Raw genomic sequence first — 18,419 nt, 5'->3', positions numbered from 1 at the left:
CAATTATCCGCGCCCGTTCATGTCACCAACCGGTACGGGTCTGGTAACTGCCTTTTTATTGCCGCTCTCCTGATTAGTTGCACATTGTTTGCGTTTTTGGCGTCTGTCTGCGACGACATTGGGGAGGACATGATCTCGCCATGGCCGCGCGGATAAGCCCCGGGAGACGCGACCTCAACACGTTCGGCCGACTTGACAAACATGTCAGCGTGCTGGCCGCGGCTGCTGGCCTTGGTGGCCGCTGGACGGCTTCCTGTGCCTGTCCGAGGCGCTTTTTCCATGTAGTCCGTCGCGTCGGCGCGGCTGCGGTGGGCCACAGGCACGGCGTGACGAGCTCTCCAAGCCGTTTTTGTACTAGTGCCCGTCCGCACACGGCCGCCACACGTAAGTCGTCATTACGAGGACGCTCGGCGGCATTCAGCAGCTCGAGGTTTCAGTGCCGGTCTCGACAGGGAGCGGTCCAGGTGTCCCGGTGATTGCAGGGAGCTGCAGCAGCGCCCGCAGAGGGCTAGCAGGACCTGTGGGCCTTGACAGGCGCCGTCGGGGGCTGACAGTTGTCGATGGTAGATTCATGTTCCGGCTTGGAGTCTGACAGTGCGGAATGCCGAGCGTATTTACCATCGCATCGGTGGCGTGCTGGGCCGATCGCTAGCGGAAGCGCTACGGCGGTGCTTTTTGCTACGGCGTTGTAGCTTGTCCTGCGCTGGAGCTTCAGCGGCTCCAAACTGACGACCGATTTTTGTCGCCGATCCCCGAGCTGTCAAATTAAAGCAGAACGGGCCTGTTTGGAACTACTTCCCGGGCCCGAATGACAGCAGCTTCCGACGGTGTCTAAATTGCCATCATCGCCAGATCCGGGAAAATTAGTCGGGCCTTCGGGCACCTGTCCATGCCGGTAACATTATGAGTTTCCGATAGTGGGTATGAATCGTGATTGTAAAAATACCATCACGGTCGAACCTGTTAACTCGTTTGCTTTAGGTGGGTTCAAACTGAAAGGATGAGTATCTTCTTTAGTCAAGCTGCTGAACTGTGCACAGTGATGTTAACAGGCCTATGTTGGCTGCCTTTCTCATCGCCACCCTGCAGTGCTCTCACGTGTTATCTCTTGTTGTTGCAGTGCCCGCCGTACAGAATGGCTGAGATCTACCGCCCGGTCCGTCCGCCGTACTGGACCCGCCCCGGCCGGCCGCGCCCCGGCCCGGGCCGCTGAGCGCAGCCCGCCACCCGCCGTCGTCTCGCCATGCTCAAGTGGCTGCAGGGCGAGCGGCGCGTCGGCTCAGACGAGCCGCTGCTCACCGACGACCCGCTGGCGACCATAGCCGGACGGGGACAGCACCGTCGACGTCCCCAGCCTGTCTACAGCGTAACACGGTGAGCACGGGGCGGGACTCGGGGCTGGGTCGCAGTCAGAACGAGCTGCCGAAGGTGGAAGGCCGCCGGAAGCGTTGTACCGCTTGAAGAGCTAAAAACGTTTCGTTCGTATAAAGCGCACACTAAGCGCGCTCTTGACTTTGGACTGTGGGAAATATGGGTTTGGGTCTGTAGCGTGGGAAGTCTGCCTGCCGGCGATAGCGCCCTGTCGGTTAGGTATTTTTGTTCACCTTCAAGGGTTACCAGGTGATAACCCGACTCTCGACGGGTTTGTGGCGGCACCTGACCGCGGCGCCGGCCAAAGCGGGTTTGTGTGCCAGACGCCACCCTGGGGCCAGAAACTGACCTGATTTTTGCTGCATTTACCTAATCTCGCCGAAGTGGTGGCTGTTTCGGCCCGTGTTTGAACAGTAGATTGGCATGCTTCACATGCACGAGCAGCGCCGGCACGATGCGCGTGATGCTGCCCCTTCCTGGGCCTCCTCAAACGGCCGGCGCTTCCTGAACCGTTTTGGTTAGATACACAACCATTTAGACTGGTTACATCACCATCTGATCTGGCCAGAAGAGGCGCCCTCTGTTGCATCGAAATCAGCTACATCTGGCATATTTTCTGAGTCTAAAAACAGCGTTATTACTTACACAAGCCTGCTTTTTGGTGTCATGTACGTATAGATAATTGGGCTAAGTAGTCCTGGTAAATTGTAGGAACTGTATCTGATTTCCTAGTACCCGGCATTTCATGAAAAGTCCTGCCTTTGACCGTCCTTGAACCACAACCTGCTCACCAAAACTAACCACATTTCGGAGCCATACATGCAATATGAAAGTAAGCAGCTCCATTTTTACTGCAAATGCATTCAAAACTGTCGAAGCGCCTTCCTAGGAAGCGGTCTGGAACCGCAATGTCTACACGCCGAGGAAGCACGTTCGCAACTACCCTGTTCGCGAAGAAGGTCCACGTCTAGTTGCGGCACTGCTGCTCTGAAAGAAGCGTCTTATCAGCCGTCAATGGACAGGCAGTACCCGCTTTAACTCAGATCGATGAATGAATGCCGACAACTCGGTGAATAGGACACGCGCTTTCACTGTTATCCTTCGGCCTGCACTCTTCAGCAATATATCCAAGCATGTCACTTTTTCTTGTTCCGTCTCCGACGCTCCAGCACACACCCGTCTTTTCACGATGAATGAATGACAACTTGACGACGAAAATCGCCCTATATAGGATACAGTATACACAGTGTAGGATAATGTCACTGCATGCCTCCTCCGCTGCTAATTTTTTCCCAAAGTTCTTTTCACGTAGAAAAGAGGGATATGATTGCATTGCCTCACTTTTGTTTGATGTTTGTTTAATTTGAGGCATATGTAGACTGTCCATATAACATATTCTACCTTCAATCTTCATACATTCCGCTCTGTGCATGCCAATAAGGATCACAAATAATAATTCTAAAAAAAAACCTATGAAAACCTAGTGATGCTGCCAGACGGGGCTAACACTATGTATACGTTTTCAGTAATTATTGAAGAACTTCTGCCTTGAAGGGCTGTCTCTGCCACTTTGATAATTAATTTAATCCCGGCTGATCTCATGTCGAAAGGACTCTCCCGTGTAACTCGCCGATTATATAATCCCGTCTCTCAGCTACTCTTGAAGAGTTAGGGCTGAAATCCCTGTTTGATGCCAACGCTGGATGTGTTTAAAGGTAGTGTGCCACCTTTGAAAGATTTCCCATTTTATTTTTCCTAGGATAAGAAGCTTCTGTTTTTACCTAATATCGCAAAAAAAATCAAAAATGGGCCTGGAATAGTGCCTTTTTCGCCTAAAAGTTTATCGATTTTTCGATATATATAACAACTGTAGTGGGCTCACCTGCAAACAGGCGTCGGCCAAGCGTCGGCAACAATCGCGAATGCGGCGCACATGTGACAATAAGCAAAGGTCATTATAGTGTTACGACCATACGACGTACGGGAATGACTTATCAGCTGTCTAATCGTAGACAACACAATGTCGAGCCTTAAACTGTTAGCCTGTATTGGTATTGTTTCTTTTATTTGGCTGTCGAACATTATTTACACTGTAAACTCATTTCAACAAACGTTTGTTACTTTTACAAGGAAAATTATTTAGCGCAAATCCCCGCACCCTTTACCATGTCATCGAACGACCCTATTGTTTGTCATGGTAGCTGTTCTTACAACCCACTCACATGTAGTTCGTTAGTCTAGCTACCAAAGTTTGCTTTGTCATTGTTGTGTGAACGACTGTGTTCCTAGTTATAATCATGCCGCTACTAGGTAAAGACCTGCGCATGTTTGCATTTAACAGGGCTGAGCCGTGTACTTGTGAAGTCAAATCAATGCAAATCTTAGTTAGCATAGTAATATCTACGTGCAGCAAACCTGTACTTATAAGCAATCTACTAGTCTCAGGCTTGTAACGTTTTACAAAGACCTCCCTTATATTCGTCAGTTTTTTCCACAAATCGCAGGTCGCCGCTCTGCAGTCTTATTATTACAGCAAAACAACATTACTGAAAGTAGGTCATGTATTTAAAATGGTACATACACATTACACACAATGGTGATGACACTGATGACCCAAGGGGCAAGGGCAATAACGCATGCGAAAAGGCCTCGCAATAACTGGTTTTGGGACTCGCAACATCGAGGAATGCCTTGATTTGGAAATATGTTATTTCTAAGTCTGCGGAACACAAATTTTACGGGGCAAACCCATTCGAATCTAAGGGGCATTCAAATTCATTAGCCCCTTGGAATTCAGGTGCTTTTTCATTTTTAGACTTCTTGAGTTTCTGCAGTTTGCTGTCTTTGCAGTGTAGCGACCCTCGTTTGCAAGCTGGAGCTTTCGCTCCTGATGAAAGCCTGAAAGAAAGCATCGCTATATTATAGCATATGCAGAACAATATGGCCTGCAGCAGAACACATTGTGCTTACTTTCATACATCACGCACTTATTCAGCAAATTTCTCTGATTCAATCTGCATTACTATCAGTTGAAAGACATACATTTCATTAAAAAATGACAAAAACGACCGAACACTGTTATCACCTACCATTTTCACGGAAGTGCGCAGGAGGCCACATCACTGCACGGCGGTTGGTGCGCAACTGAAACTTTCAAAATCAAACGGCCGGAAACGTTTTTGGCGCCACCTATATAACAAGTAACAGCTTTGTGTATGTTACTACTCACACGTCTAACTAGCGTAACTAAGTCCGTGTTGCAAAGGTGTAGCTGATACCTTCGACAAGGACATAGATTACATAAGTATGTATCAGTATTGTTGCAATGGTGTAGCTGGTTCTTTCGACAAGGATATAAATTACAAATCATAAGCAAATCTATGTTCCATATTACGAATAGGACCCTGGTAGTTTCCACAATAGCCTCCATAATCCTCGTCAATTTTATGAATGGTCGACTAGGTGCTGGGGCTGATACTTATATTTGCCCTGTTGATTCAACCAACTATGACAAGATATTCGTCGTTCGACATAACCTTTATTAGTATTTTTGACAAACGCTCGTCGTTGTACGACAACCCCTTGTCAAAATGAGTTTACAGTGTATGGTTTGAAATATGATTTTATGTAAAATAATTGATATGAAAAAGCCGTCTCATAGGGGAGAGTGGGGTAATTTGGCCGTTTTTTTTTAGAAAACGATGTAACTTAAAATTGACGACACATTTCTGCATTTTCTCAACGCTGGCAGGTGTCGCATTCATTTTACTTTACTGGACAGTGAACTTGAAATGATAGAGTAATTACTTATATTGAAATTGTGACGTATTACAAAGGTCTGCAAGGCGGCCAAATTGCCCCACTAGCAGGGTTATTTGGCCGGGGATGTGGGGTAATTTGGCCGGTGTTAGTTTGCGGTCGGGATTTTCTGTTATATTGCGAGTCAGCTTCAGATTCAGCAATGACGTGTGTCCTATGACGCATTTACCACATTTTGGAGGTTGACTCATGGGGTCACAGGGGTCAAAATAGCCAAATTAGCGGCTCTAGATGCAAAGACAGTTTTTAACGAATAACTTTTGAAGTAATCAAGCTAGGCCAAAACTAAAAACACCATCGTAATTCTCTCGTCATTCCGCATCGAAACATGTATGTGTTGACCTCGAGAGGTCAAGGTCAAGGTCAAGGTCAAGTTTGGCTTCAGGTCACGTTACCTCAGGTCGCTTGACCTCAAGGTTACGTGAGTTCAAGGTCATCATGCATATCATTCGATGCGCCTTGGCGAGCTGAACAGAATGAGACCATTTGTGCGGCTGTACCATTTTTATGTAAGGATTTATTAGCAAAAAAAACGTTTGGTAACCTTTGATGACGTCACATGCTCTTACAGTTGACCAATCGGAAGCAAGGCATCAAAGTAGTCAAATTTGGTCATGAATCATGTCATTTATGGTACAATTGACCATGAAAACTCAACCGTCCCATCATAGTGACCATGAGCGCACCGGCCAGGTTGCCCCGCTAGTCCCGGCCAAATTACCCCATATTGCCATTCTGAAAATTTTTGTGTATAAAGTCATCACGGCTATACGGAATTAAATGAAATTGCTCTTGGAACCGCTGAACACCCCCAAGAATGGCGCTATAATGTCTGAATTCGTTTTTATCCCAAATACTACATGTTATACAACTTTGTAAACAGAAGTAAAAGTTACCATTTTCTAATGAAATTAACGTTTTATTAATTTTGAATAGAATTACGAGGGGCAAAGTTTTGACATTTGTCCTCCAGTTATTTCTACCCATGACAAATGAATAGAGACTAGAGTTATTTCACTCACTTTTATTAGACATCGTACAGGTGGGGGCGGCCGCCAAACTACTACTACCGGCCAAATTACCCCACTCTCCCCTACGTTATGACCCCATTTCACCACACGCAAGTGGCAGAAATGACAATGATCAGCTGACACATTTTTCTTGGCCGAAGTCAGAGCGCGCAGCCCGACGCACCACCACCGCACCACAAAGTATGAGCAGAAGCCGCGCCCAAAGCCAGGGCCCCGGTAACGTGAGGTAGCCGAGTCGGGGCAGCGTGCGCTGACCCAAGCCGGGGCCGCAGCTTTGGGCGCGGTCTACCGCATCCCCGCGGGCGGCCCCGGGCTATCACATGACACCGGGAGGACGCGCGGCTCCGGCTTGGATCAGCGCACGCTGCCCTGACTCGGCTAACTCACGTTACCGGGGCCCTGGCTTTGGGCGCGGTCTACCGCACCACCTAACAGGCGTGTTCGAAACCGCAGGAGCTGATGATGAACGGGTTTATCGAAACTTGATTGGATGAGCATATCGGTAATAGCGATTTCAGTGTGTGCATTTATTGTTCATAGTGGTGTGAAATGTGGTTGGGGTACGACCGACAACCCGTCGGGGCGAATTTCGCACTGGGGTACTCAAAATTTGAAGAATTTAAGACGTTTCCATGAGTTTTGAAGGTATGGATAAGTTCTAAAAATCCGGTTCTCCTTATCTGGGCCATTAACTCCATACGGTCCAGGAAAGCTGGCACACTACCTTTAAGGCGCGCTTCCTGAATGTTAAGATACGACTTTATGGCTGGCGGCGAGGACAGTGCCACGCTTTCTTCATATGGTCGTGCAGTCTGACGTCATTTCCATGGATTACGAGGCTGCACCCTGCTGTGTAGCTGCGACACTGGTGATCTGACGCTGTTCAGAGACACGTTCCGACGCTTTTTGTTTATTTATGGACCCAGGTGGTTCGTGAGATGTCGACGATAACTTCCAGATGTAGCCTTCTGCCCTTTAGCAGGACAATGGCATGCAACGTTGAGTGCTGGGGTGACGCCCCAACCACTCCTCTTGAAGAAAGGGACGTCCAGCGGCGTATTTAGAAAATCGCGAAGGGGGGGGCCAAGGGTTTGGAGGGCGCCACCTCACCCAAGGAGGGCGCCATACGGTCGCGAGATAAAAAATCGCTCAGTGGGGGTTGGGGGGTTGGGAGGCGTTTTTTACCATGCCACCAGTTTTTTTTTTGCGTAACCTCGTATAGGTCGTGCTGCATTGATTTTGCATCGTGTGTATTCATTATACTCCAGGTCACAAAAGGTCAAGTGTTCTTGAAATGCTGCGCCGAAGGCGCGCGAAATTTTTGAAAACAACCTTTTCCTCCGCTTTTTAGGCACGCCTTTTATACGATCACTGTTCAAAGCTCCTCTCGCTCTTTTACCAAATTTGAAGGTGTAAAAAATACCTAAGGTTTGGTCGGGCCGCTGCCACACAAACTGTACAGAAAGCTTGGCTCATGGGTGTCGATGTATAAAAGTTTATTGGCGGTGGCATATCTACGCACCAGATCACCGTATCGGATTGATACCGGAGCGCGAGATGCGTAAACATCATCCAAATTACCTCAGACCAGCCTTCATAGCCTTCTCACAGATTCATACAGTGTACCCACATAACCAGTTTCAATCACCGAAACTTCAGATGCCTGCTGTTGCGCCCGAACCTGTTGACAATACTTAATCGTAATCCATATAGATGCCATGATGCACGTAAAGTAGGATCAATCCGTTAAGACCAAAGACGTGTTTTATGCATCGTAGAGCGTAGATAGTTTTGGTAGGTATAGATACTTCATTCCTTGTGCTGAATGCACGTTCATTTGTGGCAGTTTTCACAGGCAAGACATCAACTATGTGCAATAGAACGACTAAGTTGAAAAACATGCCAAAGGAGTAAATAAATGATAGGAGGGCAGCGATCAACGGATGTTGCCAATAGGTAGAAGGGCAGCGATCAACAGGAGGGCACCAATAGGTAGGAGGGCGCCGATCAACAATCAACAGGAGGGCGCCACCAGGTAAGAGGGTGGCGAGGAACAGGACAGCACCAATAGGAGGGTGGCGATCAACAAGAGGTCGCCAATAGGTGGGAGGGCGGTCATCAACTGGAAGTCGCCAATGAGCGGAAGGGTGACGATTAAAATGGGGGTGGCAATGGTGAGGAGGGCGCCTTTGCTCAAGAGGATGACACGAACAGGAGGGCGTCTGTGCGGAGGGCGCTGGTCAACAGGAAGGTGCCAGTGGATAGGAGGGCGGTGATCAACAGGAGGGTGCCAGTGGTTAGGAGGGCGGCGATCTACACGAGGGCGCCAATAGGAGAAGGGCCCCGATTAACATTCAACAGGAAGGACTAGGGAACCAATAGGTAGGAGGGCGGCACTGAACAAGAGGGTGCCAAAAGGGAGAAAGGCGGCCTTCAAAATTTCACATGAGGGCTCAATAGGTAGGAGAGCGCCAATAATTATGAGGACGCCGATCAGCAGAAGGGCGGCAATGTGTAGCAGGGTGGCGACCTACAGGAGGGCGCCTTCGGGTGAGAGGGCGCTTATTTACAGGACAGCGGCTTACATAGGCGACCACCGTTACGCTTAGAGAGCTACAGCCTACAAATGTGGTTGGAGGGCGCCCGAGGGAGCCCTCCAACCGTATTTGGAGGGCGTATTTGGAATGGGCGTCCTCCGAGGGCGCCCTCCATCCGTATTTTCCCTGTAAACACATTCGCGATTGGAGGGCGCCCTCCAGTCGCGATTGTTTTTCGATTCGATTATATCACAATTGCATTTGCGATTGGAGGGCGCCTTCGGCGCCCTCCAATCGCAAAGGGCGCCTTCGGCGCCCAAGGGGGGGGGGGCCATGGCCCAGTGGCCCCCCCCCCCTGCCTACGCCCCTGGGGACGTCTGTGATGTGTACCACAAAGTTACTTCAGCCCTTGTCAACACTGCACGCCGAGAGGCAGAGGCCGGAGTGCAGTGGCCACTGGCCATATCTCCCATCTCATTTGTAAGCTTAAAAACAAATCAGTTGCTTACCCATATTACAGTGTTGAGGTCACCCACATTTGAATACGAGAGTGCATTTTTCCTTGCTGTCGCTAGTTCATGCAAATGTTAGCCATCGCTGGGCGCTTCCTGTCATCTTTGACGCATTCACGGGCTTGCATGCTTGCTACACGTTCACGGTTCGGCACCCGCCACCCACACATCACCATCAAAAGGCTTCCTAGCGCCCGGTATTGTCCGCCAAACACAATAGCCGGCGGACTCCATCCCACCGTCTCGGATGTCAGGCAAAGCCGTCTTGCACTGCACCTGCTGCCTCCGTGCGGCTTCTGCCGCGCTGAAACTGCTGGCTAAGCTCTCCAAGACGGCCACTCCTCAGTCGCCGCCATGATGCGTCGGATCATGTCTATCGTGACAGCTTGGAAGAAAGTCCCGGTATTAATATGTGCGGCCTCACTCTGTGGTCGACAAGACTGCACAGTGATTTGCGATTTCGGTGCTGCTCTTTTACCCTCGGAGTAGTCCTGGCAGCCATGCATGCCATGTCAGCGCAATATCCAGTCTCACAGTAAAGTGGATTCTCTGAAGAGGGATTTCATCTGAACGCCGATCTGCTCAGCCGTCCAGTTTTCAGCTTTAAATAGACATTGTCTGCGCTCTGCAGGATACTCAACGAAGATCTACTGTCGCCGGTTCACAAAATGAAATACATTGCCCTGGCGTAACTTCAGAATCGCTTAAAATCCTTTAATTGTGAACGTTTCCATATGCCACTTCGCTGTTACACATGCTGATGCTCTGACACTGGAAAGAAGGAATCCCAAAACGCAATGGAAGACGCTTGCGATTAGAACTTACTTAAAAATACCACCAATCCCCGCCAAAGCTGAACTGTTATCTCGCGTTGGAAGCATCTCGGTTCTTATGAACTTTGCCCAAATACCGAATAATAGCCCAGATAAAATGGTTTACCGTCTGGGAATGTTGATACTTCATTACCCACACTACACGCGACCAGCATCGTTCAAGGCCCACGAGCTGTGTGTCTGGTCCGTTTGACCACCAACCCCTCGAGAGACCGCTCTCGAGCGTCACGACACTCCCTGGAGCCCTCTCTGACGCCGAGCGGCGTCACGCCTTTCTCGGCCGATCCCCTCGACCCGTTAACCGCACGTCAAGCACTGTCTGTGGAGCACAGCCGCTCCAGGGGCGCTCCTGAAGACCGCAATAGCCCCTGTGCCGGACACGGCCGGGCCGACCACAGGGCGTGGTCACTGCCACGACATGAGTCACTGCATCGTGGTCGTGTTCCAGTTGAACGCGCACGCGGTGCGAAATTTCTCGCGGAAATGACCTTCCGCATGACGGCTCCTCCCAGTCGCAGCGTCGCGCGTGGGTGAACACTCGCCCGCCTTACGAGCCTCGCCTGTTCCTCAGTGTGACGTGGTCAGTTATTGCGTGAATCAAAGGGTGCGTGAGTGAATAGCTGTCGGCTGTCGCATTAGCAGAGAAATTAGGTGCTGCGGACTAGACAGTTGCGGACACGAATCACTTGTGAACGTGAGTACGAGACGTTGGGAGGAATGCAATTAGGCGTTCTTATCGTCAAACTGTTGTCCTTAGGTTTATCATTACGATTAACTGTTCGATTTGCTGTATGAAAGAGGAACACTATGCCTGAGGCTCCTCGGTTGTTAATGGAGGCCTGCTTGATATGTTAAGGCTGGATGGTCATTGGTTATTACCCTGAAAAGATTAATTTAACAGCCCATGGGGTTGCACGGCTGAGTAAGTCTCGAGTGCGGCAGCACCACTGCCAGCACCTCCCTCCGCTGCGGCCCGCCAGACTAGGCCGTCAGGGCTGACCCTGCGCCTTTGTCCGACGGTGATGGCCCGTGAAACGGCCCGCCTTATCGGCCAATTAGCAGCGCAATCGGCCGGCGCCTGGTGCTGGCAGCTACTGGGCACCGCCTCCCCTGCACCCAGCCGCCGACCCCCGCTGAGTCGCCATCCTTTCTGACAACGAACGTGACCCCGCATATACGATCAGCCGCGCTCCCTGCACACGGGCGAACAGCGTGCAGCGCTGCGCGCGTCTGTGGCCGCCTTGATTGACCGGTGTCCTTCCTTCCTCGGCAGGGTGAACCCGCTGTACAGAGAGGGACCGACAGTGCTGACAGCCCCCGACGGCCGTGGAGACGCCGAGCTCAGTGGCGACTACATCCTGCCGTACTCGCCGGCGTACGAGCCACCCGGCTCGCCGGAGTACGCCCGGCCCATCTCCGCCGGCGATAGCGCCCCGGGTGGAGACCTGGATACGGAGCGGTTGAGCGTGACCTCCGCGGGTCCCGCCCGGCGACCAGCGAGGACCCCGCCACCGCCGCCAGCGCCGCCGCCACGCAGGGCGCTCCAGCTGCGGCAGAGCCATGGCTGGGCCGGCCTGGATGTGCTCAAGATGGATAGCGAGTTCGTGAGTGGGATGTCTGTAAACCTGGCGAGACTGAGGCCCAAGCCCGGAGAGGAGCGCAGGACGACGTCGTCACGGCAGAGGACGGCAAGGAAGGCGGCAGTCAGACGAAGGCCGCCATCCCGCCCGACGCTCGTGGCAAACCCCGAGTTCGTCAAGAGCGTCGTGGTGACGACGATTAGCGCGCAACCGGCAGAGTGTCCGAAAACAACCATCACGAAAAATTCAGAGTATGTGGTGTTCATTGGAGTCAGGTGTCGCCACACGAAGTCGGTTGCGCCGCCATCATCCAGCAACGCTTGTCCCAACATCACCGTTGAGCTGAACCCTGTCTTCGTCAAAAGAATCTCTCCGAACTGTCGTCATTTGCAGGACGCTCCATCTCATCGAGATTGGACCAAAAGTCTTCCTGCGCCATCATTCGTCATCGGTTCTCCTTCGCAGGCCCCATCCTTCTTCATCTCATCTCCCAGGAACGAAGTTCCTGCCCTCCGTTCATCTGCGCCACCGCTGGACACAGGCCCAGATTCCATCGTCACAGACTCTCTCCTCGTACTGACTTCTCCCGAACTTTCCCCGGCGGCCACGCTGCATCCGCGCCCCCTGACTCCCGCCCTTTCGTTTGGTGACCAGCTAACCCCTGACCATGTCCTGGCTCAGTTCAGTCAGGTCATTGCCAACAGTCGCTCTGTGTCGCTGGTCCGCCGTGCCGGCAGCGACGCGCGATCTTCGGCGGGCTCGTCGACAGGCTCGGTGGCCTCGTCGCAGGCGTCGCGCGGCTCGGGCCGACCCGACCCGGCCCTGGCCGCCGCGCCGGTGGCCTTCGTCACCGACCTCTGGCAGCGCTCCGGGCTGCGCACCAACGGCCGCAAGCTGCTGGTGAACGAGGAGGGCGAGGACGAGTCGTGGCCGGATGCTGGCAGCAGGCGACCCAGCGATGGTCGCACGCCGTCGCCGCCTGTTCCTCCACGGCTGCCCATCAGCCACGGCTGGCTCCAGCGGCTGGCCGAGCTGCCCGGCCTGCGGCCGACGCCCACCGTGCGCGCTGCCGAACCTCTCGACCCGAACGCCCTCACGGCTGTTGTGGTCGAGCCGGCTGTAGCCACGGCGCCCTCGGGCCCGGCCAGTGTCCCCTTGGGGCGGCACGTCAAGTTTGCTGGCGCCGACGGTGACTTCCGACTGGGTCCGCCGTCTCTGGGCGCCCCCGAGCAGCAGCGCCTGTGGAACACCTACTACGGCGCCGGCTCCGGCAGCGGCTACGGCGCGCTGCAGCCGGCGCCGCTCCATCTGCAGGAGGTGAAGAGAGCCGCTGGTCTTCATGTGAGTGCGCGCCCGGCCGCCCGACGGCGAGCCTAGAGCTGCCAGTCTCTGTATGTTTGTGTGTTGATGTGGCGATGTGTAGCTGGAATGTCTCGGGAAATACGGAAATGACTGTTTGTGTGGATCACTTTGGGCCAATGGGGGCGACTGAACTGATGACGTCACATAGTGACCGTTTAGGTGACGTGACGTGAGACATAAATGACGCGTGACGACCGATCCGGAGCCCCGTTGGGATGGGCTGCATGCGGAGGGTGACAGGTGGTACGGATGCCAAGCTCTGCCGACATGTCACTGCCGTTGTGTGGTTATTGTTTACCCGCCTTTTTCTTATAGTGTTTGATGTAGCTGTAAACCCTGTTCGGGGCTTTTGTATAGCATATCGCCGAACAGACTTCAAACAAACGAGGACAATAGTGTGATGTCCAGTGCGAGGAAAGAGCATGCTGCTACCTTTCGACCCTTGCTCATTTGTACATAAAACTCACGTTGTTAATGTTGATGTTGAACGTTAAGTGGTGCTTTTTCCGTCTCCTTATTGTCAGCTTTACCTTTCTTGAGTAGACGTCTTAAGAGCGGGATAGTTTCGCCAATGGGACATACTATGTCAGTTATACGGTATTCGCCGTGATTACATATTTCGAGCATGTTTTGTGTGGATGACCAATAATAATAAGCATTCATCAAAATAAAGCTGTTGTTACTAGCAGTTAGCTGACGCGAAGCGTACTGGAACTGTAGCAAAACAAGGTCTGAACTCTACGTATCATGTCGTTAACTCATCCACCTATATCGGAGGGTGAATGCAGCCACTCCCATCTTTTACGGACACAGAAAGTTAATGTTTAGGGCAGCATTCCACACCAATAGTTGTACAAAAGCCATCCATGTCGCGCTCTATCAACTCAGTTTGGCAGCATGCATGCGCCCAATTACATTACCTTTGAGACTGAACGTTTCTTGAAACTTAACATACGAAAACTCCATGTGCATGCTTTCTCTGGCTGGGTTTCATTCGACGAGCGACTGCTTTCGACTTATTGGACCAACATTGACGTGACATCTCATCGACTGTTGAACCGGCTTTATGCATCCGTTTGCGAGTGTTAGACGTCGGCGCACGTGTAAACGACTATCAGCATGACGACTTGTTGCGTGCCTGACAAACATTTTCTAATGCGCCGATGGGCCAAACATGACTTGTCTAGTTTATGAAAAAACTTCGAAGCTGCATGCTGATCCAATTCAAAGAAACGAGAGAAAATTAACATATTGGCCCTGGTGATGTCCTTGGAGTGTCTGGCTATACTTCTTCGCCGAAAACTCGGTCGGTGCCTATACAACAATTTCCAAGTCATAAAAAACAGATGTGTACCTACTGGGTGAAATTTGTCAATTAGGTAGGTACTGCTAACTGCTAAGTGTTAACTTCCGACTGCTCTCCTTTCACTGCCGACCTAGGTAACCTGTTTAACCCGCCTAGCTACTGTGCGTGTCTGTAACCCAGCTTCCATGTGTCTGCTAACAGCTCTCGCCTCTCTGTCGCGCTTGCCTCTCTTACTAACCCCGCGCCGCCCCGACTCGCAGGACCGCAAGGTGAGCGAGTTCACGCTGGACGTGCGAGGTGCCTCCGCCCTCAAGGAGCGGGCCGAGGCGAGCCGGCGCACCCGGCGTCTGTGGCGGACTGCCGTCGTGGTACTCGTGCTGGCCGCCCTGGTTGGCAGCATCATGCTCATCAGCTGGTACTGCACCAAGGGCAGGCACCTGTTCGGCGCCCTCTAGCCGTCCGGACCCGCGCACGGATCGTGGTGAACGAGCCAGTCGCCTCCGTGGCTGGCACAATGTCGGCCGCCGCCTTAGCGAGTCCGGCTGCGTCAGGAGCCGGCTCGACTTTTGAGCGGCTCTGCTGAGTGTGCTGCATTCGTCACAGTGTCGACATATTTTTGTACTTGTGTGCCAATGCGATGTTTCCGAGCGCCAATGCCTGAAGGTATTAGACTCGGTTAGGCGACCTGGCACGAATTGTATTCGTAAACGTGTACATCTCAGCATTTTATCGTGTATAAAGTATTGCGTCTCGTCTTACTTGAAAGGATTAAGCTTCAGTCATCTTCGTTAGGTCGGAATCTCGAATTTGGAAACCCCCAGTCATTCACTCGTACTTTTCTGTAGTTATTCTGTTTTCTCCTCCCACGCGAGCGAATGCTTTGGTAAATATGCTTTACTCGCTGTTATCCGCCTTGTACATTGTTCTTTCATCATGACGTCATTGAATCCTGAATGTGACGCCGCACTTCAGTCCATAATAACCATAATCGCTAGTGTACTCCACGACTTCCTTGAGGAGTTTAAAAGTGTATTGCTCTGTGTTTGTACGTGTGCTAAATCTCGCATTAGATAACACCGTTTTGCTAAAGAAAAGCTTTTTAAACTCTTGACGATATCACAGACAGTCTAGAAGCAGCCGGACTTGCTAGAACGCTAGAGAACATAAACGCCTCACGATTTTTTTTTTATTTTAAGAAGGATGCTTCTCCGTCTTGCGTCTGTATTGTAGTCTTCCACAGCTGCCAACAATACGTTTGGTACTGCATATATCGTATTTCTCGCTTCTCTTCCCCCAAAACCGGTCGCGGACGTCGCTAGCTTAGCGGTAGCTTAGCTGTTTTGAGCCGGTGTGTGCCGAGGCCCGGCCGCGCGAGGTGCGGCCCAGTTGGTTCGTGTAATGACCGACAGATGTCTCTGTACGGTCTGCCGGGACCATCGTGCCGTCTCATGCTACGCCCATGTGAGCGTAGTTTTGTATGATATTTATTTGTATTGCATATGTTGATAATAAACAACGAAAGCTGATGCACTCTGTCTACTGGTATCTGGATTAGTTTTGGTGTTTGAAATGAGAGTGGAACATCCATCCCATAGTGGTTTCGGGATACCTAAGGCGACAAAATAGAGCCACAATCACACATGGCAAACAGGAGAGAGTGGAGAGACCTTTGCGCCAATGGCGTGGCAACACAGATACAGTGGCATCATAGCTGAGTCTATACTAGAATCGCAGTAATTTGTTACTCTATGGGCCGCCATAATGTCCCAAAGTTTACACAGAACATAATAGACAGGCAAATGGGCGCGAGTTCCCCATGCAAGTGTGTCCAGTATCAAAGCTCATTACCCTTGCGAAACGATGCCATAAAAAGAAGGCATGTAAAAAGTGCATTATAGGTCTTATCCATTGAGCGAATGGTCACCCATCCTGCATTAAGTTTCAATTTTGGAGGTGGGATGGGAAGCCGTAGCATCTTTGCAATGCTGCGCACTACCGATCGTTACCCCGGACATGATATGGTCGATTTAGGCAGCGCCTATCGTTACCCAATACCCACGGTCTTCTCAACTCTTTAGCAGCCCGCAGCGCCCCTAGTGACCGAATGGTCCTACCTACAGTTCATATATCTGCCGCCAGGTTTCACTTATGGGACCACCCTAGTGTGAATTAGTTAGCCAGGTGCAGAAAATAAGACCGTAGCTGAACGATTTTCGGAAAGTGTCGTGTCATCGATTGCAAACAGGCGAATGCTCTCAGAGTCCAGCCACAACCAATCACTGACCTGTCCACGGACGGGTGGGTCGGGGTCAGACCTGGGTCAGTGCTGGCAGCAGAGGTCACTGACGGGGATGTCAGTGCTGACAGCAGAGGACACTCGTTGTCGGGGCGGTGGCCAGAGCCCCAAGGCCAGGGTAGATCAGGCAAGGTCAATGACTGCGGTACAGGCCATAAGTGAGCGCCAGTCTGAGGGCCAGTGGAGTGCGTCGAATCCAGGGTCAACAATGCAATGAAAGCAGAGAGCAGAGACCTGAACCCCCATACGTACACCACAGTTGGAGTGGAGCGACGCCAGTTGAGTGGAATCGAATAGTTCTCTGCGAGAAAAATGTCGCCAAGTGCCGATAGAGTGGAAAGCAAACGCGACTCGGCGGTGGACGAGAGCAATGCGAGCGAGCCCCGGCGGCGAAAATATACGGAGAATATCTCAATCTAGTGCCACTGTTGTTGAAGGCCGGTCAAGTGTGAACTCAGTGACGGCTTGACTAAGAGTCTTTCTTGCAAAGTTTAGACGCCAATGCACCGTATAATAATAACCGGGCAAGGGCCCATCACACAGACGACTTAACGGTTAAGAGAATATTTTGCAAGGGAAAGATTTCAAAAGGGCTCGCCTTACGAAACAACCTTAGGAATGAAACCTAACAACAGCAACGCTCAACGTGCAGTCAGTGAGCGGACGCTCCCGCCCCTGTGACCGACCCGGCCCGAGTGCCGCGCGGCGCCGCACAAGACCGCCGCGCCGGGTCACTTCTGTGACGTCACGACGCCCGGGGCTATACGGCCGACTACGAGCCCTAGGGTCTGTTCCAGTCGCACTTCCTTACACCTCTAAACTCCTCCAACAGCAAGATAGAGGAGGTTGGAGCAGGACCCTCTACACCGTTCCGTGCTTCTATCCTCAGGATACTGAAATCCTTCTCCTCCACGCCGCAACCCCCTCCGGGCTGGACAGGCAACTTTATCTCATGCGGGCTGCTCCCTTGGAGCGGCACCGCTGCTCCTGAGGGAGCGCACTCCGTAGCCGGGTGCAGTGAGTGCCTTGGGGCTGGGTGGCCTGTCTTCTGGACGGGCTCAGCCCCGGCGACTCACTAGGGTGCCTGCCCAGACCAATGTCTCCCCCTAATTCCTATCATCCTTCCGGCTCTGCAATGGTCTTGTCAGACCGAAAGGGCCTAACCCAACAAAACAAAAACAAAACAAACCCTCTATGGCTTTATACGGCCTAGAGCTGCCACTTGAACAGGGAAACAATCTCGGAGGACTTTAGAGGTGTTAGAAAGTGCGACTGGAACAGACCCCTAGACCGGCATGCACCGCAGCCAGCCGCTGATTGGTCGCTGTCCTACAGTGTGTCGCAATCCTATCTGATCCTGTCAGGGCTTCCGGATATCTGATTAATAATGATGCAACAAAATTGTAATGGAGGACCGTTTTCCCTTTTTTGAGAAAGCATTCTTCTGCCAGTGTTACATTCACCTTTTAAAGCGTTTGCATGTTGTTGGTGCTTACATAAAAAAATGACGTCTCCTTGACCTAAGGAAAAAACAAGATTTGCCATACAAATTACAGTATCACACCGGTGCATCGGTCTATGTGGTATTGTTGAAGAGACCTCAGGTGTTAGATGAAAGGAAATTCGGTGCGTAGGTACTTACATTCGTGAATGTATTTTCAATTTTAACTATTGACTTATAACAGAAAAATAGTTCCTACCGGCATTGTTTGCCTAAAGACCGCTTCACATACGGAGCTTAACCCGCGCCCTGTTGGGGGGGTGATTGAACA

At 51.6% G+C, this 18,419-nt stretch overlaps 1 protein-coding gene across 1 annotated transcript in view; it reads left to right on the top strand.

The window, feature by feature from the left end:
* LOC122380405 overlaps positions 1-15,877 on the top strand; it is a 44,712-nt gene extending 28,835 nt beyond the window's left edge. The window contains exons 2-4 of the mRNA XM_043363557.1: positions 1,121-1,374; positions 11,377-13,024; positions 14,612-15,877. Of these exons, the coding sequence (XP_043219492.1) occupies positions 1,244-1,374; positions 11,377-13,024; positions 14,612-14,806 (1,974 nt within the window). The 5' untranslated portion in view covers positions 1,121-1,243 and the 3' untranslated portion in view covers positions 14,807-15,877. The remainder of the gene's footprint in view (positions 1-1,120; positions 1,375-11,376; positions 13,025-14,611) is intronic.
* Positions 15,878-18,419: the final 2,542 nt, after the last annotated feature.

The sequence above is a fragment of the Amphibalanus amphitrite genome, unplaced genomic scaffold, assembly GCF_019059575.1.
Source record: "Amphibalanus amphitrite isolate SeventyFive unplaced genomic scaffold, NRLGWU_Aamphi_draft 000097F_arrow, whole genome shotgun sequence".
NCBI lineage: Eukaryota > Metazoa > Arthropoda > Thecostraca > Balanomorpha > Balanidae > Amphibalanus > Amphibalanus amphitrite.
Note: the sequence above shows the minus strand (reverse complement) of the source record. Positions and strands in the feature narration are given on the sequence as shown.